Source organism: Pipistrellus kuhlii, unplaced genomic scaffold, assembly GCF_014108245.1.
Source record: "Pipistrellus kuhlii isolate mPipKuh1 unplaced genomic scaffold, mPipKuh1.p scaffold_m20_p_6, whole genome shotgun sequence".
NCBI lineage: Eukaryota > Metazoa > Chordata > Mammalia > Chiroptera > Vespertilionidae > Pipistrellus > Pipistrellus kuhlii.
The window spans coordinates 16140394-16166068 of record NW_023425562.1 but is presented as its reverse complement, the minus strand read 5'-3'; the positions used below and the strand labels follow the sequence as shown (position 1 = coordinate 16166068).

The 25675-nt window shown below is 46.3% G+C and overlaps 1 protein-coding gene across 4 annotated transcripts in view; it reads left to right on the top strand.

Annotated features, from left to right (window-relative positions):
* The window catches only part of DYM (dymeclin), a 233669-nt gene that overhangs the window by 206670 nt on the left and 1324 nt on the right, over positions 1 to 25675 (top strand). The window contains exons 17-19 of one of the 4 annotated variants that reach the window (XM_045574528.1): positions 22044 to 22086; positions 22153 to 22156; positions 22967 to 23243. The exons of the other annotated variants lie outside the window; for them this stretch is intronic. Of the exons in view, the coding sequence (XP_045430484.1) occupies positions 22044 to 22086; positions 22153 to 22156; positions 22967 to 23228 (309 nt within the window). The 3' untranslated portion in view covers positions 23229 to 23243. Of the gene's footprint in view, positions 1 to 22043; positions 22087 to 22152; positions 22157 to 22966; positions 23244 to 25675 lie in introns of those variants that run through there. 4 annotated transcript variants of the gene reach the window in all.

Here is a 25675-nt window from a genome sequence, read left to right as displayed (position 1 = left end):
ATTAGACCTAATTAAATTGTAGATTTTGATAGTCATTGTATGTAGTGTAATCTTTGAAATGCTTGGACACTTATCCCTATTGCTGGTTTATGGAATGCTCAGACACTCCTAGGTTTTTCTCATACATAATAATGGAATTGCACTAAACATGCTATATTTATTTTTAGGATAGCCATTCTTGATAAACAATCTAACATGGTATTTGTTATAATGTCTTACATTATTTTTGTTTAAATAAACACATGGTAGATTTGTAAGCAGTTTATAGGATTTCTTTTTCTTTTCTTTTTTCTCTTTTATTGTTTTTTTACAGAGAGGAAGAGAGAGGGATAGAGAGTTAGAAACATCGATGAGAGAGGAACCTTGGTCAGCTGCCTCCTGCACACTCCCCACTGGGGATGTGCCCACAACCAAGGTACATGTCCCTGACCAGAATCAAACCTGGGACCCTTCAGTCCACAGGCCGATGCTCTATCCACTGAACCAAACCAGTTTCGGCAGAATTTTTTTTTTTTCTTTCTTTCTTGCAATGATAAGAAGTTGATTAAGCCTAGTATTTACTTTGTGATCCCAGAATATAAAAATTTAGTCTTTATTATTACATCTTGGGTAGTCATGAAAACTAAACTAAGACTCTTAATTGAAAAGGTATAAAAATTGGAGGCAGGGGGTTGTAGCAGAATAATTTTTGCCAAGTTCTCCAAACCATGGTTTCCAATGACTAAGGGAATGGCAAGTTGCAAGGGCAGTTCTGTAAAATGTTGATAATTTCCATTGAAAAGGAAATACTAATCTGTGTGATTTTAGTCTTTAAATCTCTATGAGTTTTGATAGAATTATTTTATTTGGCTTGGTCAGAAATTGTGGTTCACGAACTAATGCTTCCTAAGAAGACAATCTAGTGTGGTGGTTAAAAAAATTCTTCTGTCCCCATCTTGACTCTTCTATTAACTTTGACCTATGGAAGTTACTGAGATTGTTTCATTGCTTCCACAGTTACTGTCCAAGTCATATATTACACTCCTTACAAAATATTTTGTAATGAAATTTATGCCAGAAAGTTAATACCTCCAAATAGTTGCAGAATTCTTTTCTTTAATGGTGATGAGTAAAGAATTAATTATTTCTGATAAAAAGAAATAATAAAAAAATAAAAAGATAAAAATCATTTTTAAAATGACTAACAAATTATAATAATTCTGTGGGTTCTGCATATTTTATCAGTACTCTCAAGTCAGTTTTTCTACATAGAAAAGGCTGCTCAACTGCTTCCACTGACCACCAGGGGGCAGACAGTCGACCGGTCAACCAGTTGCTATGACATACACTGACCACTAGTGGCCAGACAGTCGACCGGTTTACCAGTCACTATGATGTGCACTGGACCACCAGGGGGCAGATGCTCCAACTGGTAGGTTAGCTTGCTGCTGGGGTCAGCCGATCAAGACTGAGTGAGATGGGCTGGACACACCTTGGAGCCCTCCTGCAGACTCTCCCTGGCTAGCCAACCTCCTGTATCCCTCCCCGGCCCTGATCGTGCACCCGTGGGGTCCCATGGCCTGGCCTGCTCCCTCTCACAATTCAGGACCCCTCGGGGGATGTTGGTGAGCCAGTTTTGGTCCAATCCCACAGGCCAAGCCGAGGGACCCCACTGGTGCATAAATTTGTGCACTGGGCCTCAGCCTTGCACAGAATAGCTACTCATTAAATATTATTGAATGAATTAATACAGCATGGTTGAAAATCATCTTGATAATACCTGCTTCTAGGTATCATAGATTAAGACCCTCCCTACCAGATGACACTCCCTGCAGAAACAACTATAAAGCCTGGACAGATAATGCCAGCATATCTGTGTTTAAGGTCCTGGAAAGTGAATAGAAGCAAACAGACTACAGCAGGGAGTTCATGTTCATGTAGAGGAGGGAGATAAGAAGTTATATAAGTAATTTCCATGTTCATGCCTCTTAACTTGGTGCTAAGCACAGTCTTGACTGCGGGGTGATGAGGAGCTCACATGGAAAAGCTTCATTTCTCTGGCCTGGGGAATCCTCCAAGTGAAGCTGGGAATGCCTGAGTGCTGAAGAGAGTAGAGGAATCCCAGTAGGGAAGAGCCAGAGGGGAATCCCCAACTGTGTGTCTGCGTCTGAGTGACCCCCGGACCACACATGGGAAACAGAGCAGCTCAGCCAAAGACCCAAAGTCTGAGCTAAGGCCAGACTTGCCAACCTGTCGATGAAGAGGGGACAGAGGCAGGAAGCTCTGGTGGAGAGTGTACGTACTTTCGCTGGGAGGATGGGAGGTGGCAGACGTACCTCCTGTTCCTGAGGTTTTAGCGTGGGGCTGATTGCAGTCCGTGGCAACACAGCAGAGATGGAGCACGAGGGGAACTAGAAAAGATAAGCTGAGAACCCACAAACTCTGAAAATAGTAGAAGAATCTCAGAAGAGAAAGAGAGAAAGAATCCCTAAACTCTGTCTACCCACAGCTCTCACTAAACCTTTCCCACACATCTGTAGACTGCACTTTAAGCAGCCCAGCTAAAGACAGAAGATGCGAACAGAGATTGTCGCTGCTGCACAAATAAGAGTCTGCAGTTCAAGCCCAGACAAGAATCTCCACAACTTAATATTATTCCGGATGCAACCCAAAATTTCCCGACATCCAAGGCACCAAGAAAATGGAACACGTTCTTTACATAAAAGAAAATCAATTGAGTTCAACCCCAAGATGAACCAGATGTTGGAACTAAAAGACAAGGATTTTAAAGCAGTTACTTTAACTTTCCTCAGTGTTTTCATGGCATGAAAAATGTTTTCAATGCATGAAAAGCTCAGCAGAGAAACAAGAAGTCTGAGCCGAGAACTAGGAACCATAAAAAGAACCAAACAGAAAAAAGACAGGAATTTGCAGATATGAGATGCTAACACCAAGCTCAATAAACACAAAGAATCCCATGTCAAGGCACACCATTGTCAAAAGTGTTGAAAGCTAGTGATAAAGGCCATGAGAAAAACAGCATAGAGCATACAGGAGAACAACAATCCAGTTAACATATCACTTCTTATTAGATACCAGGAGTCTTGAACCAAATCTTTAAAGTGCAAAAGAAAAACAATTGACAACTCAGAATTCTGTATCCAATGAGAAGATTATTCAAGAATGAAAATGAGCCCTGGCTGATGTGCTCAGTGGTTAGAGCATTGGCCTGCCAACTGAAGGGTCATGAGTTTGATTCCTGGTGAAGGGCACATACTTGAGTTGCAAGTTCAATCCCTGACCCCAGGCAGGGCATGTGTAGGAGGCAATCAATCAATGTGTCTCACATCAATGTTTCTCTCTCCTCTTTCCTCTCTGTTCTCTCTCCCTCTTATCCCTTTCCACTCTCTCCAAACAATCAATGGAAAAAAATATCCTGGAGTGAGAATTTACAAACAAAAAAGTAATGAAAATGTAATAAAGATGTTATCAAGCAAAGGAAACTAAAAAAACTTGTTGCCCACTCACTTGCAGTATAAAAAATGCTAAGGAAGTTCTTTGGACTGATGCAAATGTACCAGATGGAAACTGTGATTCCCTCCCCACCCCCCATTCCCCCCCAAAAAATGAATATTTACCAGAAGTTGGTAAATACCAGCTATAGTGTAAAGGATAGGACAGGATGAATGATGTGGTCCTATGTGATGTTCAATATTTTACATGAAGTTGTAAATTATTTTCTTTAAATTGACAGTAAAACGTTAAAGATGTATAATCTCTAGGGCAGACACTATAAAATAATTTTGAAATGAATAGCTAAAAACCCAACAGGAAAATTAAATACATACAAATTAAAAATATTCAAATCACACAGACCCTCCCCCAAGGCAGGAAGAGAAACAAAGGAATGAAACACAGAAGATTCGCCCTAACTGGTTTGGCTCAGTGGATAGAGTGTTGGTCTGCAGACTGAAGGGTCCCAGGTTCGATTCTGGTCAAGGGCATGTACCTTGGTTGCAGGCACATCTGCAGTGGGGTATGTGCAGAAGGCAGCTGATTAATGTTTCTCTTTCATTGATGTTTCTGACTATCACTCTACCTTCCTATCTGTAAAAATCAATTTAAAAAATTAAAAAGAAAAGAAAGATACACAAGATTTAATCCTATATAATAAAAGCCTAATATGCTAAGTATCTGGTAACTGGTTGACCATTCAACCAATCAAAGCATAATATGCTAATGATATGCTAAGGCTGCTCAACTGCTCACTATGATGTGCACTAACCACCAGGGGGCAGACAGTTGACCAGTCAACCAGTCGCTATGACATGCACTGACCACCAGGGGGCAGACACTCTGATCAGTAGTCTAGCTTGCTGCTGGGATCTGGCTGATTGGGACTGAGTGAGATGGGCCAGACACACCCTGGAGCCCTCCCATAGTCCCCCCCCAACCCCCAGCCCCAGTCGGCCCAGATCCAGATTGGGACTGGGCCAAATAGCCCTGATCAGCCCTGATCACTGGCCAGTCAGAAGGACCCCACCTGTGCATGAATTTCATGCAACGGGCCTTTAGTTAGAATAAAAACAACATGGTAGACCCAAACCTGACCATACCCATAATTAAATGTTAATGCACTAGACACTCAGATTCCTCTCCTAGCATTTGGTAGAACAACTAGACAAAAAGGAATTGGCCAAAAACATAGGAAATCTGAAAAGTACTTGATTGATATTCATAGAACATTTCACCTAAAAATGGCAATGTTCACATTCTTTTTGAATGCTTGTGACACATTTATCAAGGTAGACTATCCTCCTGTGCCATTAGAACAAGTCTCAATAATTTTAACAGCAATAGACACATTAAAGTTAACTTAGATGATCAGAAACTGGTAAAATGCAGGCAGACCAGGGCAGAGGAGCAGGAGGGGGCTACTTAGGGCAAGGAAACTATGCTATATCTTGATTGTATGTGAAGAGCAAGGTTTATTAAATTGAACACTAAGATTAGTGAATTTTACTGAATGATAATCTCAATAAGCAAAAAAGGAAACAATTAGTTGGGTCATTTTCACCTAACAAATGCCAGAGTTCAATTCAAAAACATAATCGGAGACCAGAAAAACACTGCCAAAAGCAAAGGAAAAGAAGTCCTTGTGTGCAGGTCCCTGCTATACTCACAGCCACATGTCTCACTCCTGGTGAAAAGCATCAGAATATGGTCTGTTGCACTTCTAGGAGTGGCAGCTGTGGTGGGTTCCGTGGCCTCCACAGCCTGCCCGTGGCTCTTTCAGGCAGATTTGCAAGGACCTGAAGTCATACTTAGGCAGCAACTGCAAAGGTCATCTCAATACAGAATGTACAGCCCGGGTGCGAATGTCCTGCACTTAAAATTGTTACTTCATTTTTACATGATAACTCTTCAGAAAAATGCAAAATGGCTCCTGAAAAATCATTCCGTGTGGATGATTGTGTCAAAGCCTCGACAGCACTGTGCTTGCTGTTACATTGGAATGGTGAATTATTTGAACAATCACCAGGGTATGTTTTACCAAAACATATTTCAGTGGTTACTTCTGGCATAATCTTTGTAGCATGGTGAGTAAACCAAAAGTAGGAAATAATTTAGTGTCCTCTGGAACTAGAAAGGCATAGTGGTTTTTCTTAATGTGTCTTCCAGACTCAATGCGTAATACTTTCACATGATTGTAACTATGTTCATATTTATATTTTAATTGTGTGTGTGTGTGTGTGTGTGTGTGTGTGTGTGTGTGTGAATTCAGCCATCCAACAACGGCAGACACACAGAAAGATTATCCGCCGAAAATGAAAATATTTACTTAGTTTGCGTAGTACGATAAAGGGTGGGTGGGGTTTGTTGGTTGGTTGGCCTGGCTTGGCTTTCATCAAATTCACGTTAACATTGTTCTGCTGTGCACTGAGGAGATGCCCCTGCTCGCACATTCTGAAATGCTCAGTGAAAATGGAGAGAGAACAGCACCACAGCCTCAGTACAGGAAACCTTGTCAGCAAGCCTGTGAGTGCGCGGGCTGTAAACTCTCCCCATGTTCTATCAGATCCTTCCTGTAAACCAGCCAGAATGTTTCCCAGCAGAAAATAGTAATTATGTCTTCCACTGGAAAGAGCACTTCATAAATTTTTTTTCTATAAAACAGAGTAAACATTCTTTTGATCCCTCTGCTTCCCCACCTCAAAACTTAAACCACCATTCCTTGTTTCCAAGACTCACAGTAGTAAATGTTTTGAATTCTCAGTGTTGGAAAAATTCTGACTTTTTATAGCATTACCCACCACCCCCATCATCCGAGCGTGGATGAAATTTCACATCCACAGTGAAGCCAGTTTCCCAAGTAAGGATCCAGAAATTGTTTTCCTCCTGACCTTCCTTGACTCCCTGTTTATCTCGCCTTCACCACGTCCCTCGTACCTCCGCTTCCTCGCTAGGTGTGGTGGGCGCACGGGCTCACTTGAATTAAACATTTCTGAGTGACTGAGCACAGCAGTGGGAGAGTCCCCACGGCAGGCTGCTGCCCCCCGCCCGCACAGGGAGCCTGCCTCCTCCGGATCCCCCCCTCCCCTAAGACTGTGACTCGTGTTGACTGAAAAGACCCTTCCTTGAAGGGAGGGGCTCCTCACAATGAGTATCTCCGATTCCTGACTGTCCAGACCCTAGATCGTGGGTCCTTAAGAATCTTCTAACGGTAAAGAGCATGCTGTCCTTCACTAAGGCGGAGGAGTGGAAGCCGGGCCCTGACCTGGACTTCTCGCTGAGGAGTGTCTGAGGGAAATCCTGTCCCGTCGCCTCTCCCCATGCTCTTATCAGCATGCGTGCGCCCAGGCACGTCGGGCCTTTCCACTGCAGGCTCCCGGGGTGGCTCCGAGCCCCCACCTCCCCCACGCGGCCCCCAGTGGGAGCCCGCCTGCAAGCGGCCACGGGCAGAAGAAAACAGAAGCGTCTCAGTGCTCCTGAAATGCACGGCACAAGAAACTCATGTGCTGTGCAGAGTATTTACAAGAAGCAGCCCTGAGATTAATTAAAGACCTCCGATGTGCTTTGGCCATTAAACGCCGTAGTCATCTGTAGCTCGGTTCTACAAAGCACTGGCGATTATCCTCTAAATAACTCCGTTTTCATGTTACGAACCAGACTAATTGTCCTACCACAGGTAATGAGCCCCATTTTTAAATTAAACCTTTCCGTTTTTCCAGTTTTGCTTATTTTCTGAATTTTAGAGCACTATGCAGTGAATCTATATGTAGGTGATTAAAATGCACAGTGGTTCCTAAGCCCAATATTTAGAGATTTTCATTTTTTCCTCTTGATTTGTGGAGACCAAAGCACTTTTGTTAAAGCAGCCATCTTTTTCAATTCGCTGACTGGTCCAGAGCAACCGAGGAGACTGCCTTTCCCCTCAGCCTTTTCCTTCTGTTACCAGAGACCTGACCTCATGAAGCACACGCAGCCCTGACGCTGCAGGTGAGCCTGACGCCCCTGGTGAACGCAGACCTCTCCCACCCCCGGGCCTGGAGGCCCACGCCAGTGTCCCCAAGACCCCGAAGCTGAAGGCAAAGAAAGGCCGAATCGTGTGGTCCCAACCCCGTGGGGAAAGGGAGAAAATGGAAGGAAGGTTAAAGAGGAAGCAGAGGGCCCGCTGGCTTTCCCTGTTCCTCCTTCTCCCCGTTATTCCTGGCGAGCGACCCTTCCCTCCGGAGCCCCAGGTCGCCCTCGCTGCTGTGACTGCGGCCGGCCGGCGGCTAATGAGCTCCAGGTGTCCTCCTGCCCGGCCGGCCGCGCCTCCGGAAGGCTCGCCAGTCTCAGATTTTGTTTTCTTTATTTCTTATAATTAAGGGCCTGAAGCCATTATTGAGGACTTTTTCCCCTTCTCCCACCTCCAAGTGTTCATTGGATTGCTTTCTGCAGGGCAACTGTGTGCATTTCCCAAGCAAGCCCAAATCAGACTTCAAACACCAGGTTAACCTTGGACAAAAATGTACTTGAATTCAACAAACGTATTTTAAAGGATATGTTGGACCAATTCTGAATTAACGTGAAAAGTGTTCTTTAAGATTTTTCCTAGATTTTAAGCGTAAATACAGCCTGTATGGTCATATCGATGAGAATTGCCTTTTAGTTTAAACATGCAGATATTCGTTATTCATTTCAAGCTTTAAATGGAAGTGATCAGGTGATCGATTACATCATTCACATTTCAGATAAAGGTGTCTCGGTGCTTGGAGATACTTTCTGTCCTTCGTAAGCCCTCACAGGTCGGCTGTCTACATTTCACTCCTCCTCGTTCCAGTGTGTGTTTGTTTGCAGACATTGCCTTTCCCCGATTCGAAGTCTAAGCTGCGCGCTGAGGACATTTGGGGTTTGGTTGGAAGATGGGATCACATTTACATGCTGAAGACCATTCAGTCTGCTGCTCTAAAATACCTTAAATGTGCATGTGTCTCCAGCCACGAGGTGAAACTCGCACTGCGATGGGAGGGGTGTCCGATGGCGGGGTCACTCCTCAAAGGGCACCTCCTGTCCGCGCAGCCGCTCCCTGCGCTCCAGCGCTGCGCGTGGAGCCTGGCAGGGGCCCGTGCACATGGGCTGGCTGGCTCCGCGGTGATAAGCAGTAGACAGGCTGGCTCCTTCAAGGAGTCTCTCAGTCAAGTCGGAGCTCTCAACAGTCCTGAGGCTCCCTGGCCGGCTTTCCCCTGTGGGCCATTCATTTATCAGGAAATGAAATTGGTTACAGGGTTTTTCACGTTGCCAAACCTCACTGACGAAATCTGGTTTCTCCCAGAGTCCAGGAGGAGCATTAACTCTTTACTGTTGTCCAGCACTAGGGGTTCTAGTTGTGGGAACCCCCATCACTGCCAGAGTTTGGGGACTCCCCACAAGGAAGGGGAGAAGGGGCTGGAGTGGGGAGCAGACCGCAGAGTGGGGCTGGGGGCTCCTGTTATGGATATAAAAAGATAACCCTCTGAGACGGATCTTTTTCCCATGTTGGTATCTTCATCTTTCAAACTAAAGCATTAGTTTCACAGGACTGACTTCCCCCTCCCCCCCCCATTTTTAAAAATACCGTATTTTTCGGACCACAAGACGCACTTTTTCCCCCCAGAAGTGGGGGGGAAAAGTCCCTGCGTCTTATGGTCCAAATATAGCCTACACATATACTTTAAAAAAAAAGTTTTTTTACTTGCCCGGCTCTGTGTGGTCTCTGTGTGCTTGCCCGGCTCTAAAATGGTTCTAAATGCTGCTGTTTACTTTACAGGGTTGATTACATGTGTTTATGGCTGTGATGTTGGGTTTTAATGCACATAAAATATTTTAAGACACTATTTGTTTCAGAATCTTTTTTTCTTCATTTCCCTTCTCTAAAAACTGGTGCGTCTTATGGTCCGGAGCGTCTTATGGTCCGAAAAATACGGTAAAAGCCTTCAGACACTGACATGAGTCACCTGATTGGCAGCATAACCTTGTAACTTAGACCAGAGATCGTTGTTTAAATTTTGTGAAACTAGAGGAACAAAAATAAAGAAAAGCATGTAGCATGGCACAGAAAATGTTTGGGTAAGTGAAGGTTAAATTATTACAAAGTATATAATCTAGTTCATATGTCTAAGGAGCGGAACTAGGCTAAATTATCTAAAATATTCTGACGCACTGAATCACTTCATTTTGTAAAACAAAATCTGACTTGCAGGGCACTCGGCTCTCGGCCGGTCTGCTCAGCGCAGTCTGCAGCTCCCACCGCCTGTGTTTGGAATTAGCGGCCAGAGGAAGTGCACCGCGCGCATGTGGCAGTTATTACGGCCGTGGAAGCGGCTGCTGGCTAATTGATAGCAGTAGCAGCTAGAAGCAGCCTTATTTAATTTCCAATAGTCCTATGACAAGATGCTATAAATGAGACCCCTTGTCGTCTTATTATTATCGGTCCTTCTCCCTGTGTCATTAACTGTGTGATATTTAATGTATAAACTTGGTAATATTTAGGAGTGCATTCCTTAGATTTCCCACCCCCACCCCCTCCTTTTTGGAGATAACCTTTCATTCAGCTTTTAGCCCTAATGCATTCAGGCCCCCGAGTTAATAAAGAATTACTAGCAGTGAGCACCATTTCCTTTGACTGTCGAGGCGCCTATATGCTAAAAATACACGTTAAGAAGTCACCAAGCCACCCTCAGCCCGTGTTGGCTGGTGGCTCTGCTCATAACCTGAACCCCCAGACACTCCCTGGCTCCATAAAGGTTAGACGAGTGAATCATTCCCGCTGTTCACCACTCAGAGATAAGCTTTTGTGAACTTGAATTGTATTCAGAGCGTCGCGTCCATGGTTTCAATTGTATCCCAGAATGTTACAGCTGGAGTGGGTGGTTACTTTAGTCGACAGTGATCTTATTTTTCTCCATTTAGTTCTAATATGTTTGTAGCAAAAGACCATATTTTTGGGGAATGAAAGCAGTCTTTCTTTTAAATGTGCACGACAGAAGTTTCACTGGGAAAGTGTTCAAAAAATGTACCTTGTTCTTTTTCTTGTTTCTAACGGACGACCTCAGCCATCAAACAAATATCAGTCTTATCAAATTAGTGCATTCAACATTCTTCCTGTCGACACAGATGAGAAATAATAGCAGCAGGCACTATAAAAAACAAAGCCTTCCTCTCTGTTTTGCCATCTCCAGCCCAGCCCTAAGCTATGGGATCTGAACACGAAAACTCAGTATTTTAGTTCTTTGGACATGCTCTCCACATTCCCTCCTGTGGCCTCTCATTGTTAACAGTCCCAGTTGAAGAAATACACCAAATCCAATATCGAGGGCTTTTCAGATCAGGATCTAATGGGGGACACGGAACCATAACAGCTCTTGATGGTTATATTTATTTACGGTGTTCCCACAGCCCTTAGGCCTCTGACTCCCCGAGGAAAGATCTCCGGTGTCCAGTGGCTGACATTGCGCTTTTTACGAGGCTTCGCTTGCAGTAGGGATTGTCCTGCCTTTCGTCCATTTGTTCAGCTAGTGCTGATCGAGCAGCAACTGCCTACACGGCACTTGCTATAGGTGGTCCCTTCAAGAGCTTTCCTCCGGGCTCCAAAGCAGCCTTCAAAGCAACAGCCTCTCTACTCTCTTCCTTTTCAAATGAGGAATCTTAACGTAAATTAGGGGATGCAAGTGGCAAGGAAAGGAGCCCAGCCCTGAAGGACTTGGAGGTACCTTGACTTCTCTGAGTGTGGAAACTGCTGTGGATAGAACATAGACCCTGATACAAGCCCCACCCCACCCCCATTCCCCCACCCCCCACGCATCTAAATGGAGAGGCGGGCAGGGTGCAGTAGGACTCCACCAGCCAAGCCGTGGTAGGCAGGCTGGCTAGCCCTCCCTGTGCACCAGTTTCTCACTCAAGGACAGGTCTATCTCAGAGCTTCATTTGCTTCCTGGGGTACCTGGAGAAATTTGAAAAACAATGGATGCAAAGTTCCTGGAATAAAGGAAGCTCTCAGAAATTGTTAGCCAGTGTTATTTTCCGACTTACCTAATGACCTCACTTTTCTAGATCAAAACCAAGAACTGAGCTGTAAGATCTAAGTAGTCAAAATAGGTGACTCCAAGTCCTTCTCATGCACCGTATCACTAGAAGAAACCTGAGTCCTTACTCATAGCCTCATTCTCCTTGATATATGAGCTAACAAGCTTAGCTGTCTGGTTCCCGAGTCGGTAATAGATTAGAAGCCCCAGCTTCAGAGAACTGCTGCAAGTGAGGACTTGGACAGCAGTGGAAACCAAAGGCCGCTTGTCCTGGCATAACCAAGGAAGGAACAGAAAACAACACGTGTCCATCTTTGCGGTGTCTTCTGAGAACTGACATACTATCCAGGAAATGACACCTGAAGAAGTTGTAAGTCTGTAGAGATCAGGACCCGGAATAAAAGTTGGGGCAATTGTAGGACACCTTTATGGGACAGCTGGGTATCAGCTCTGTCCTTGAGAAGCGTGTGGCCTCGTCTTCAGAGCAGCTAGCCAATGACCTAAGCCCAAAGAAGACTCAGTCCCTAGTTCACACTCTCCCAACAGAAAGGTTCCTGAGTGATGCAATTTAGCTGGTTGGGTGTTTGATGTTTCAGTTTGGAAGGAATCCTAGTAAGACTCTTCTAACTAGTACCTTAAGATATGATTTCATTTATCAATATAATAATTTACCATTTAATCCCCTTTGTTTGTGATCTCATCAGTAGCTCTGATAGGACTCAGTTACCTCATTTAACTCACACATTGATTTGTCTGGAAAGTTCTGTGCTGTGAAGTGAGGCTGAGCCAGGTTACCTCATCAGGAGCTCTGTGTCCATAGCCAAGTTACAGTGTTCCTTCCCTTGTTTTGTCCATGTCTCCTCACTACATGTTATTCTCAATATACACAAACAGATTTTCCCGATTTCAGTAGTATTTTTCTTTTTATTGATTTTTTACAGAGAGGAAGAGAGAGGGATAGAGAGTTAGAAACATCGATGAAAGAGAAACATCGATCAGTCGTCTCCAGCACATCTCCCATCGAGGATGTGCCCACAACCAAGGTACATGCCCTTGACCGGAATCGAACCTGGGACCTTTCAGTCCTCAGGTCAACGCTCTATCCACTGAGCCAAACCAGTCTCGGCCCGATTTCAGTATTTTTTAAAAGATACTTTAATGTATGTAGGGGGACGGGGGGGAGATCTGTCCATTCCATGCAGATATATTTACGTTTTCCGTTAGAGTTGACCCTGATTTTGTCTTACAACTGTACCCTTCCCACTAAAAAAAAAAAAAAAAAAAAAAAAAAGATGGTTTGGGAAGTAAGTCCCTCCTGGAAAGGAGATAAGAGAAGCCTCTTCCTTGGTTTAAATTCCCACCACACTGTCCTCGGCATACAGAGCCAAGTGTAATAATCAAGTTTTAGCAGAAGCAGCCGAGGGCCCGGCTCCCAGCCCAGGCCAGCACACCCTGCTGAAGTGACGAAAGCACAGTGTTCTCCGGAGTTCCCTTCATGTCTCAGGAACAGTGTCCAACTGTGCACATCTCCTGTTCTAAGCCTCAGGCTTTGTGGGGAAAGTCGTGGTTGTTTAAAGGAAGATGCAGGAAAAGCCAGGCACGAGCTTCTCTCACGCTTAAGGAAGTGCACCAAAGATGCCCTTCTCTCAGCATCAGTTTAGAACAGAGAGAGGGATTTTTAAAACCCCATTGCATCACTTTATTTTAGGAACAGAGAAAATAAGGAGAACTGCCTTGTCACCCACTGTCATAAGACAGGCAGGGGCAGTGCAGGCCCAGAGCCAGGCTTCCTGACTCCATTTGTACCATGTGACACTTCTCTTCATCAGGGGATGCTGTAACTTCTAATATCTGGCTCAGTGACCCCTCAGAGCGGCCTCCAAAGTGATTGCAAGTCCAGCTATTACTAGTAATTGGTCTGCTATTCTCTGCACAGAAAGATACCACGAGTTTTTGACTGCTATTAATAGTATTTGAGTTAATTCAGTTCTTCTTTCCCTGACCTAGCCTCTTAACGGCCAGCAGAATGTCTTTGCTAGAGGGCTGCTTTTAGAGTACCGTGTGACCCGTGAGTGACAGTACAGACCTCTGTGGGCCTTGGAGGAACCCCATTCCCAGGCCAGGCCGCAGGGGCCCAGTGTTCTGGTACCATAAATATTTTTAGAACTGTGTTTTTGGAGTTGGATTTGCGTGTACATTTGTGACACAAGGCAATGTTTTCAACTGACTGCTTTTTTTTATTGTGTTATATATCTTATTTGGCAACAAGTTTAATCTTCAAATTTGAGAAACAGGCGCTGCCCCTGTGCATCTGAATATGACGGATCCTCATACAGGACAATCCTCATCCTTCCTTGTTCGCATGCCTCGCCCTGTGTTTCCCGAAGGCCTCTTCCTCTGCTTCCGCAGCACTCGTTAGCTACACCAGGTGTTCGCTGCTGATCAGTTTTAACACCTGATATAAAGGACCTGTGACCTGCCGCCTTATACCTTTTCCACTCATCCTGGACCCTGTGTACCACAGGCACACACAGCATGTTTCTTCATTGCGATGTGATGGGGAGGCACTGGTCTGACCAAAGGACAAGAAGCCACGCTGGCCAAGATGCAGGCTCACTGGTCATGAAGTAGGATGCAACAGTTTCCATGGAGGCTATGATAGAGGGGCCGGATCCAGGATAAGAAAAGCAACAAAGTGTGATGTGGTTACTGAAGACCTTTAGAAAAAACTAAATTGTACAAACAGAAAAGTTAGGCACCTCTGCTAACATTGCCCGAATGCACGCTCTGTTCTCCTGGGTATACCTAACGTGAGGGCACACCCCTGGCATGCCAGGAGACACAAACGAGGATGTTCACAGCATCGTTGTTCATAATGTCCATCAGCAGTAGAATTAATTAATAAAATTAATAGAGTACTGGATAGCAGGGCAAATAAATGAACCACAGCAAACCCAGTATGTGTGAACCTCATTCACGGAATGCTAAATGAAAAAATCCGGATACAAAGAGTATGTCCCGCCGAAACTGGTTTGGCTCAATGGATAGAGTGTCGGCTTGGGGACTAAAAGGTCCCAGGTTCGATTCCGGTCAAGGGCATGTACCTTGGTTGCAGGCATATCCCCAGTAGGGGGTGTGCAAGAGGCAGCTGATAGATGACTCTCTCTCATCGATGTTTCTAACTCTATCTCTCCTCCCTTCCTCTCTGTACAAAATCAATAAAATATATATTTTTAAAAAAGAATAATAAGAAAATAATAATAATGAGTTATTTTTAAAAAAAAAATTCAAAGGGTATGTACTGTGTCATCCACTAATAAGAAGTTCAAGCAAAGACAGAACTCAGCTACAGCATTGAGGAATGCAGGTGCAGGTGGTAGAAGTGTAAAGAAAAGCCAGGAAGTGGTTACCATGAGGCTGCCAGTGGTGACCAGAGGCAGGGGGAGTGTTCTCCGGCAGACCAAGGGGTGGTCATAGGAATACTTGCCTTAGACTAATTTAATTGTCATATGATTGCGTATGGAAACTTTTCTGTATATGTGTTATTTTCACACTGGAAAAAGCTAAAAAGATGAGGGATCCCTGAAGATTCCTTTATTTAAAAAAAAAAAAAAAAGGGATAAAGTGTGTGATAGAAAAACATTCCCAATGTTAAAAAAGGAAATTTCAATGAACGAAAAAAATATTTTTATTATTATGTAAGGTTTTTCTTCGTGTTTCCATTTGCATATAAAAATCAAATTACTTTTCCCATTTTTTTCCCTCTCCCAAAACATGATTTATGCTCACCCACTCCTTCAAAAAAGATAAGAGGAATATATGTTAAAATGTTAAACAGTTGTTATGTTGGGTTGGAACTAATAATTGTTTTTAATCTCTGTCTTAAAATTTTTCTTTAGTGAATAGCTTATTTTACTATGAGGCATGTAGTAAAAAATAGTCCGTTGTTAAAAGCACACCCATTACGAGTGCTACTATTAAAAAATAAGTGTTGGTAAGGATGTGGGAAAGTCAGAGCCCCTGTACACTGTTGGTAGGATCATAAAACGGTGCCACCACTGTGGAAAACAGTCTGGAGGCGCCTCGAAAAATGATGATCCAGCAGTTTCACTTCTGCTTTCAAGAAGGGTCTTAAAATGATATCTGCACACCCTTTTGTAGCAGCATTGTTTGCAACAGCCGAAAGGCTGGCGAATGGTTAAAGAAATTGTGGTGCATACATAGAGGGGGATAATTTTTCAGCCTTACACAGGAAGGGAAGTCTGCCCCTTTGCTACAACATGGATGAAACCTGAGGTCGTTATGCGAAGTGAAATAAGCCAGTCACCAAAGAACCAGTTTTGTATGATTCCACTTACAGGAGGTACCTATGTGTTCAGAGTCATCCAAACAGAATGCTGGTTGCCGGGGTTGGGGGAGGGGAGAATGAGGAGTTGTTTAGTAGGAAGAGTTTTGGTTTTGCAAGATGAAAAAGTTCTGAGACCTGTGTGACAACGTGAACACACTTAACACTATTGAATCTAACACTTAAAATTGGTTAGGATGGTAAATTTTATGTATGTGTGTTTACCACAATTTTTAGAAAGTGAGAGAAAGAAATAGCTGGCCTGGGCAGTGTTAGAGGATGTTATGATAATGAATGTATGGACTTAGGAGTTAGTGTAGTTAATGGTTTGAAAGCAAATAGGAATGGGAAACTAAATTATATCTCTGCTTTCTCTCAAAGGCCCCAGCCTTCCATGAGTATGTCGGTGATGTGCTTTGTGAAGAGCCCAGACTAAAGCTGTGATTTGTCTAGGAGCATTTTCAGACAGTTGGTATTTTTTAGTTATTCTCTCTGACCTAGCAGTGAATTAGCTAAAAAGTACATTTAAGTATACTTTAAACAGTTCAGCACTTTCAGAAATAAGAATGTAGGTAATTTAAATTGAATATATGAGTAAAAATTTTGAGAAAATAATTTGTTGATGGCTTAGCAATCCAGAGATTGGGCATCTGTGTTGTTAAGAGTCGTTATTTAGTTATGACTACAGACTAGCACAAGGTGCATAATAAGTAACTAAGGTGTTGAGTTGCAGACCTCATTTGAAAGTAGAGAGAGAAACTAGAATTTTGAACATGGGAAAAATTAGAACTAGACTTATTTTGATTGCAGATTTAGAAATCTAAACAAGAAAAATGTATATTTGGAACACGGTGTTCCAGATTTATTAATAGATCTTAATACACACTTGCTGGAGCTCAAATACACGTTACCCTCTCTACATATAAGCACAAAGCTAAAAATTCCCTTGCATCATCAGCCTAATAGAGTTTTGTATTATTTTTAATTCAAGTTGGATTTGATCGAATAGGTTATAGCTGAAAAGTCAAAGTGGCCCCCAGAAAATGAATGTGAAACTTCTTACTGTTAACAATTTTTTTTTAAATATATTTTATTGATTTTTTACAGAGAGGAAGAGAGAGGGATAGAGAGTTAGAAACATCGATGAAAGAGAATCATCGATCAGCTGCCTCTTGCACATCCCCCACTGGGGATGTGCCCGCAACCAAGGCACATGCCCTTGACCGGAATCGAACCCGGGACCCTTCAGTCCCCAGGCCGACGCTCTATCCATTGAACCAAACCAGTTTTGGTTGTTAACAATTTTTTTATAAAATACAAAATCTATTTTCAGAATTATATATTTGATATAAATGTTCGCATGTTTATTTTCAAAGGCATTTTCTTTATAAGTGATAAATGAATTTGGGGAGAATAGGATAAAAAGAGTCATTTAAAAAATCGAAATCTCAGAAGGTAATTTTTATTTATCAGTGAGTAGATTCATGAAACATTCCATGTTGAAATCAGAAAATTTCCATTTCCAAGCTGGAACCTGTCTAAAAATGCTATTTTTCTGGGCATTGTAGTTGTTCTGATATATATGGTTTATGATAAGGTTCTATATATAGGCTTATAAACTGTAAACTCTCAGTTTATTCTAAGTAACAAATCAAAAACCTAGTTTCAGGGGAAGGGACCAAGTTTACTATCTCCCTTCTAAAGATGGAATGACTATTGTTTTTGCACACATAACTGTATATTCCCCCACCCCCCACCCCCAATGTCTGAAGTGCTTCCTCCCTGCAAAACTCAGGACTTTTCGCTCAGGACTCAGAAATCGATCGTCTCCTCAGCAGAGCTCTCCCCAGCACATTGCCAGCCCAGCTGTCGGAAACCTCACCCTCAGCATTACCACCGTGGCGTGGTCCCGGCTCCTCTGAGTCAGGGCTGTCCTAAACGCACCCAGCTGGGTTCGGGGATGCAGTGCTTTCCATCTACATCTCCCTTTAGTTCTGTCTAGATTTATTCACTTGCAATCTGCAACTTTAATACAACTTATTTCCTAAACTTACTGTAGTAAAAGGGAGCTTTAGACCTAGGTGAGAAACACGTTGCTTACCTTTTGTGGATAATTCAGAATCTTGCTGTGTTCCCACCATCCTCCCAGTGTGCGGTGGCACAGGCCTGGAGGAGTGGGAGCGCACAGCCATCCTCCCAGTGTGCGTTGGCACAGGCCTGGAGGACTAGGAGGGCCTGAGAGCACTCGGTCATTTGTAGGGAGGCTTCCCGGGAAGCGGGCTGTTTTCGTAGCTCACTGAACATGTGCTTGTTCTTCCGTTCTAAACACAATGTGCTTCAGTGAACGTTCCAGTGAGTAGGACTCTAGTTACGTCACGGGTTCACCGCCCTGGGAAAGGGGAGACGAGGCAGGAGGACAGCCTGATGGCGGCAGGAAGTCCGGTGTAGAAAGCTTCTACTTGGGAATTTGGTTGCTTCCTACCCTTAGGTGAAGTCAGGTGACCTAAATGGCTTTCCGGATTTAATATCACCTTTTTCCTGTCATCCATCGGTTTTCCCTACAAGAAAAGGAAATCTTGACCGCCTGCCGTGGCTCAGTGGTTGAGCGACAATTACCAGATATGCACCAGGAGGTCGCTGGTTCGAGTTTCAGTCAGGGCACATACTGGGTTGTGGGCTCGATCCCCAGCAGGGGGTATGCAGGAGGCATGCAGGAGGCAGCTGATTGATGTTGCTGTTTCTCTCTCATCAATGTTTCTCTCTCTCCTTCTCTCTCTCCTAAAAATCAATTTAAAACATTTTTTAAAGAAAAGAAAATCTAGGCCGAGACCGGTTTGGCTCAATGGACAGAGCTTGGGGACTGAAGGGTCCCGGGTTCGATTCCGGTCAAGGGCATGTACCTTGGTTGTGGGCATGTCCCCAGTAGGGGGTGTGCAAGAGGCAGCTGATCGATGACTCTCTCTCATCGATGTTTCTAACTCTCTATCTCTCTCCCTCTCTGTACAAAATCAATAAAATATTTTTAAAAAAAAAGAAAAAAAAAAAAGAAAATCTGTTAGGAAGAATCTGGAAATGAAATTTGCATGCACATTTCTGAAGGGGAGGTTAAGTTTTTCTAAACTTTGTATAGAGAATATACCCTGCCCCCTTTATTGGAATCAGGACTCTGACCAAGCATTCCTGTTTCCCTCTCATTCAAGCGTGGAATGGGGGGAGGGGGAGGACACATGGCAAAGAGCGTGACCCCCGGTGCGATCCATATGGGAACCAGCACTGTCCTGTGAGGCACCTCGTGTTCGATCCATTTACACTTTCACCTCTGGAGTCTGAAGGGCTTGCTGTCTTTCCCCACGCATACTGCCATCCGCCAGTCACTGCGTTTGCAGTTCTTGGAGATCCTGGAGTCAAGGCCTGGGGCTGAGCAGCCATTCATCACAGGGCTTGAACTTGAGTGAGATAAGATGCACATGTCATTGACGCCAGTCAGCAAGCTAGTCGTGACGACCTGTCTGTCCTTGTTCCTCGGCCATTCTTCCTGCTCTCTGCATATTTACAGGCTGATGGCCAGATTGTGAGAGGGACAAGACCAAGTAAGACTTCTTGGGACTTCCTTGCAGGCTCGGTCTTCCCTTTTCCTAACCTCTGACAATGGAGTCAGGAGAATCAGGATTTTGATAATTCTTCCAGGCGGCTGCTCAGGCCGGGCCCGAAGGCTATCGGGATGGGCTCACGTCAGCAGCTGCTGCTGAGCTGAGCGTAAGGCTGTGCAGTCAGCTCCAGGGACCCTTTCCCAGAGCGAGCAGGGCCAAGGAGCCATGTCACAAGATAAAGGCTCATTAGAATGGAGCCAGACTGAGGATGGGAACAGAATTGTACTTGTCGGCTCCATTGTTTCTGGTGAAAAGCAAAAGTAACAAAGGTTATTGGACTCAAAACATATGACCATCAACAGAGGAGACTCTGGATTTATTTCTGGACCCGTTGCTTCTGAGCCCTGAGTTCCCTTTCTGGGCAGAGGCAGCTGGAAGAGCTGCGGGGGCTGCCGCCTCCCTCCACCAGCGACATTGCCATGGCTCCTTACTCGTCCTCTCCTCTGCCCCACTGGCATCTCCCTGTCAGGCCTCATCCCTGGACCCCTGCACTAATCCCTGGTCCTTCTCTCCTAAGAGTCTTCCCCCGCCCAATCCCAGCGGGTCACGTTGCTTCCCAAATCATCCTCCAAAACCATATCCAGGTCCTGCTCCCCACTCTGCTCACGCGCACCGAGTGGCTTTCCTCAGCACAAGCTGAAGTCTCCGTGGTCTCCCGTACCTACCTCTCACGCTGTGTTTCATAGCATTTCCCGTCCCACTCCCTGGTTTCCACACAGCCCGAGCACCTGGGCCTTCCCTGCCTCCGCCCCCATGCCTGTCTTCTGTTATTTCTTCTGCCCCGATTGCCCTTCCTCCCACCTTCACTTGCAAGAACTCTACCCATTGTTTACAGACCTCCCAAATGCCACCTCCTCCTGGAAGCCTTACTTGATTTCCCCATTTAAAGTACAATAATTCCTCCCTTCCCCAGACTCCCATAAATTACACTTATTGGCATAGTGCACATGGTATTTGTCACGTCTGTCGTATTTTTTATAGATATCTTATCTCCATGCCCAGGTTATAAACACCTTGGTGCAGTCGCTATTCTTTCTGCTGTCTTCTCTGGCAGTGGTTTTCACTCGGAAGCCATCAAGAATTTTTTTCAAGCCACAAAGTAGCCTGATCAGATTTCAGCATTGCTCACACACCCCTGAGCTCCTCAGAGAGGGCACGCCATGGGAAAGCTGGAACCTTTTCCTTGTGGGCCAGGAGTCTGAATGATTCCCTCTGCCTGGAATGCTTCCGCACCTCTCTGCTCTCCTTCAAGACCTCGCCAGCCTGTCCTGACTACTCTCGTCCCCAGGACTGTCTCTCTCCTAAGCCACCGTAGCCTCTGGCAGGTGGGATCTTCCTCTCTCAGCCACGCCTTCCCTGGAGCTGTAGGTGGCACACTCATAGAGCCTGCCTTCAGCACATTTGTACCGTGAGCGAGTGAAAACCGTGTCCAAACCCGCATCTAGTCCATCTGTATGTGGGGGGATCATACAGACACATACCTGCGGTGGGCAGGTGCCCAGGCACGGAAGAGGGCCGGGGGGCTTTGTGGAGGAGGGGAGAGAGCCTGTGACCAGCTCTGGAGCAGAAGACAGTGCGGTGGGGAGGACATCTCAGCTATGAAGAGCAGTCTCAGAAAAGGCGGGACACTCCTGGGTGTGCAGAGCACTGGTGAGGGGGCGGGGGGGTGTTTGGCAGGGACTGATGATGGCTTGTGCGAAGCGGAGGAAGCAGGCAAAGCACGGGCCCGTGTTTGCACATCCTAGGATCTACCTGCATCAGTGTCCTAACGCTAGGGTGGTGGAAGAATTCCTTCTTAGTGGTTCTTTCTCCATCTCGTTCATCTTAACTCTCCGAGTAATTTTGTTAAGTTGCTTAAGGGCAAGGACGTATTTCATATTTTTTATGATACAAAGGGTCACTCTATAACTGAAATTCATTCTCTATTGGTTCTTTAAAAAAGTAGAGCAAAAGCTCTTACCTGTTTGATAATATTATAGGTTAATATTTAGGGATGGAAATTATATGGTATTCCAGATTGGCACCAAAGTAATTCAGAGGGGAGAAGTGTGAGGTGGATGAAACAAGAATGGCCACGAGTCAATGACTGGTAGCTGGCTGATGAGCTGTTTGTGTATGTTTGCACTTTTCTCTAGTCCATGTTGGAATGCCGGGCCTTTGTCGATACTGGGTGAGACTTAGACTTCCCGCAGGGCGCCCCACTCAGTGCTGGTGGCAGCCCCTGCGCCTCACACGGCACTGCTCTGGCCCTGCCACTGAGCAGCCAGGAAAACAGCCAGACTCAGCCGTTAGGTCGAGGCCTTGGTATAGAGTCGCAGCAAATGATGTATGTAGCCAGATGGCGAAGAAGGCCATTGTTTTGTATCCACCATTGTGTTCAAACGCCGTATTTGTTAAAGCAGCAGTGATTATAATTAAAATGTAAATATTAATACAAAGGAAGGAAGGATGCATGGGTGAGCAGGTCACCTTGCAAAAGGGATTTAATCGGAAGTTTAATCTTAACACATCTTTCTTCACCAGAAGGTATTTTGTATGGAGAAGCCCCGGAAGATGTCTCAGCAATGTGACTGCCTCTTTGCAGTAAGCACAGCATTCCCTCTTCCTTAGTCTGCTGCTTTTGAAAGTAAAGCAGGGTGTGTTTTTTTAATCCTCATTCAAGGACATCTTAGAGAAAGGAAGAGAGGAAGAGAGAGAGAAACATAGTGTGAGAGAGAAACATCAATCAGTTGCCTCCTCTACGCACCTCAACCAGGGCTCGAACCCGCACCTTTTGGTGGACGGGACAAGGCTCCAGTCAGCTGCACTGCCAGTGGGGCTGGGATCTCGCCCCGTTGGGTGTCTGGTCCTGTGCAGGGTGATGCGCCCCAGGATGGAAGGCAAGCAGTTCAATCACTGGCTCCCCGCTGGGCCAGCTTCCAGCAGCAGAGCTTCTGCTGGGAAATTCTCTGCTTCTGCCCTTCACCTTCCACCTGGAATCAAACCCCAGCCTCACCTTCCACCTGGAATCAAACCCCAGCCTCCTGCGCTGAGCCGACTGGTCTTTGAAACACATGCTTTGACTCAGTAACGTGGTTCAGTCTTGAGGAGTTTACCCATTTGGCGGCTTCAGCTGCCACCTTGAAACTAATGACTTTTAATTCTAACACTATCCCTGGCCTGGTCTCAAGGCCAGGCTCACCAAAGGGCATGCTTGTCATCTTGGCCCTTGAGGTCCACCTGACTGTCTCCAACCCTGCATTTCCTATGTTCCCCCTCCCCCATCCCCACTGCCGGCCTCCAGGCCTGTGCCCTGGCCCCACAGGAGTTGCCAGACCCAGAAATGGACCCTTGAACTCACTGTTGCTTGAGAGGTGCTCCATGTGCAGTGCCAGCTGCCCTGCCCCAGCCCCATTCCTACAGGTCAGAACCATCTGTCAGGATGTTTCTCCAACCTCCCCTGCAAGAGAGCCAGTCCTTACTGCCTCCTCCTCCGTGCAGCCCACCAGCCCCCAGAAAAGAGGGGAGCTTCAAGCTCCTTTCCAGGACCCGCAACCTGGATCAGGGCAGAAGGGCCTCACAATTCGGCCAAGCCTCGCGTGCAGCCGGTGCTCCCCAAGGCCGAGGCCCCGCCCCTGGAGGACTGGGTGCTCCGCAGCAGGAGTACTAGCTAGAGGAAGAAATGGTGTTGGAGCCGACAGTCATCTCCGAATCAGCCCTGGGTTTTAAAAAATGTATGTCAATGCTCACCCCATCTCACGGCAGGATCTTTAAACCAGTTCACTTCCCACATGCACAGAACCCCTCCCCCAAGCCCCGGGAGCACTGCTCTCGAGAACTACCTCCGGCAGCCTGACCGCCACCCCTCCGGCGGTCACAAGAGGCTTCCTGTGGTCTTTCAGAGTTTTTTCACACGCTGTGTAGCTATTTGATTTTAAATTGCACGAAGCTTTCTGGAGCCGGGCCAGGTGATGCTAGAACTTGGGTTCTATCTGTGTAACCCTTGGGTGGAAGAGGAAACGCCATCAGACTTTCAGTGGTAATAAAATTATTACAGTGAAGCCCTACATCTGTTCACTGCACTTCCTGTGGGCTTTCACCAGATCGCATGACTGACAGCAGAGACCGTCTTTAAAGCATCTGGTGTGCTTGTTATACCTGAGTCCCAACCACCAAATCAGACCTTTGCTTTGTGTCTGGGCTGGGCGTCCGGATGTCCCTCTGCGGTGGGCTGATTCACTGGAGCTGATAAACACATTCCGGCCAAGCTTGGGAGTCTAGCATTACCTCTGGCTCCAAATATCAAAACAACAGGATTGTTGTCAGTAGCTCTGGACGGAGACCAAGCTCCCAGCCTGAGAGACGGGTTTTCTCTCCTTAGCTGAGTCACAGGACAACCGTCTTGGAGAGAGAGGATTGGGGGGGGGGGGGGTTGAATTCACTTCAGGTGAATTCTTGCCATAACCTCCAAACCAAGGCCCCACCCCCCCAAGCCCGCCTTCCGCTTTCCCAGGCCCCAGTGGTCCTCAGGACGCCCCCCAGTTGTCACCACGTGGGGCCCTCAGTGGCCTGAGAACTGGAGAGAAGATGAGTGGTCAGCGCTGGGCGGGCCTGGGAGTGCCTGGCGGCCTGGGCCCAGGCAGCAGGGACTTGGTCGGCGGAGGCAGGAGTGAAGACGCTCTCGAGTGAGGAAGTGGGACTTCCCTCGGCATCACAGGATGGCATTACTGTTCTCCCCGCTGGAAAAGGAACATGGAAGAAAGAGTGACTCTTTCTAGGTTGTTGATCTGACATTCGGACTATGACATTTCTTGGACTGAATCCTCACAAAATGTGTCCCCAGTGTCATCAGTGCTAAATAAAATCTCTTGTCTTCCTTTTCCTTAGCTCCCAGGCCTCTACGACAGGTGAGAGGCGCGCTGTTTGCTTAGCGGTCTGCTCAAATCTCCAGCCACGCTGCCCTCCCTCTAGATGCCGCAGGCTTGGGGGAGGGGCTCGGGCACAGCTCGCCCAGCAGAGGCTGCTCCTACTCAGGTTGACCAAATGGTGTTTTCAAAACTCCTGCCTGGCTCCTGCCTCTCACTCTCCGTTTCTGATGTTCCCAGTGCACTCTTAAAACGACGCTGCCGGGAAAAGGAAGCTCTTACTTCGCGCTTTCCGTTGTTGGCTTAGTGTAGTGAGTCCTGGGGACATGCTTCTGTTTCCCTTGCTCTTTATGCCTTAGCCCCCTTTCTGGGCCTTGTAAGAGCTGATGAGAAGTTCCAAGAAATACTGCCCGCCGCCCACTGTTCCCTGCGGAGAGAGTAGTGAGGGGTGTGGGGGCCGTCCGCAGCGTGCAGGGTTTCCGAGTAACAGAGCCCTCCTGGCCTTGCCCTTGGTTCCTGTGTTCAGTGGCGCCCCTCAGGAGGCGGCACAGGCACCCAGCCTGATGGGGGGGGACAGGCCTGCCCTAGCTCTCAGGCCACAGCAGCCTACCCTCCCATGTGTCTTAGTTTTAAGCAGTCGGGGTGACATTGGTTCGCAGAACAGTACAAGTTTCAAGAGTACAACTGAGACTCGTGCCTCTTTCTCACTGAGAGTCATCAGAGTCTCCCAAAGCCAGGAGGGCAGGTAAACTAGTCCACCCCAGTAGACTCTCCAATGCAGTGAGGAGGAATGCTCATGAAAGCAGCTCCTCCTCTTTCCCTCCCGCCCCCTCGGAGAGGCAGAGGGCAAGTGGCCCTGCTCCCTGCCCTGAGGCCTCCACAGGGAACCCCAGCTGTGCCAAGGGCCTCGCCTCCTTCAGTCACTGTATTCCTAACGGGAGGGCATTTATGGCTGCGTTACCGCGTAGAAGCTGTGCCAGGCTCCCACTGCAGGCAGTGCGGGGCTGACCTCCCAACCACGCCCTCTCCCCGCGTCACTGGGAGAGGTATCTAAGAAGTAGGACTTCTTCTTTACTAAGGGATACATTTCTCCTTCACACACAGATCGTCCATTCTGATAACTGGCATCATTCTGCGTTTGGTCATTGTTTGAAGGGCCGTGTGGCGGGTTCTGTCTTGCAGTGACAGGGCCCAGAACTAGCCCCGACGGCTCCGGGCGGCCGGGAGAATGCAGTTCAAGGACAAAGTGTTGGGTGGCTGTGGTGACTCTTTTCAGACTGACTTTCCCGCTCAGGCCTCGATGACAGCCCA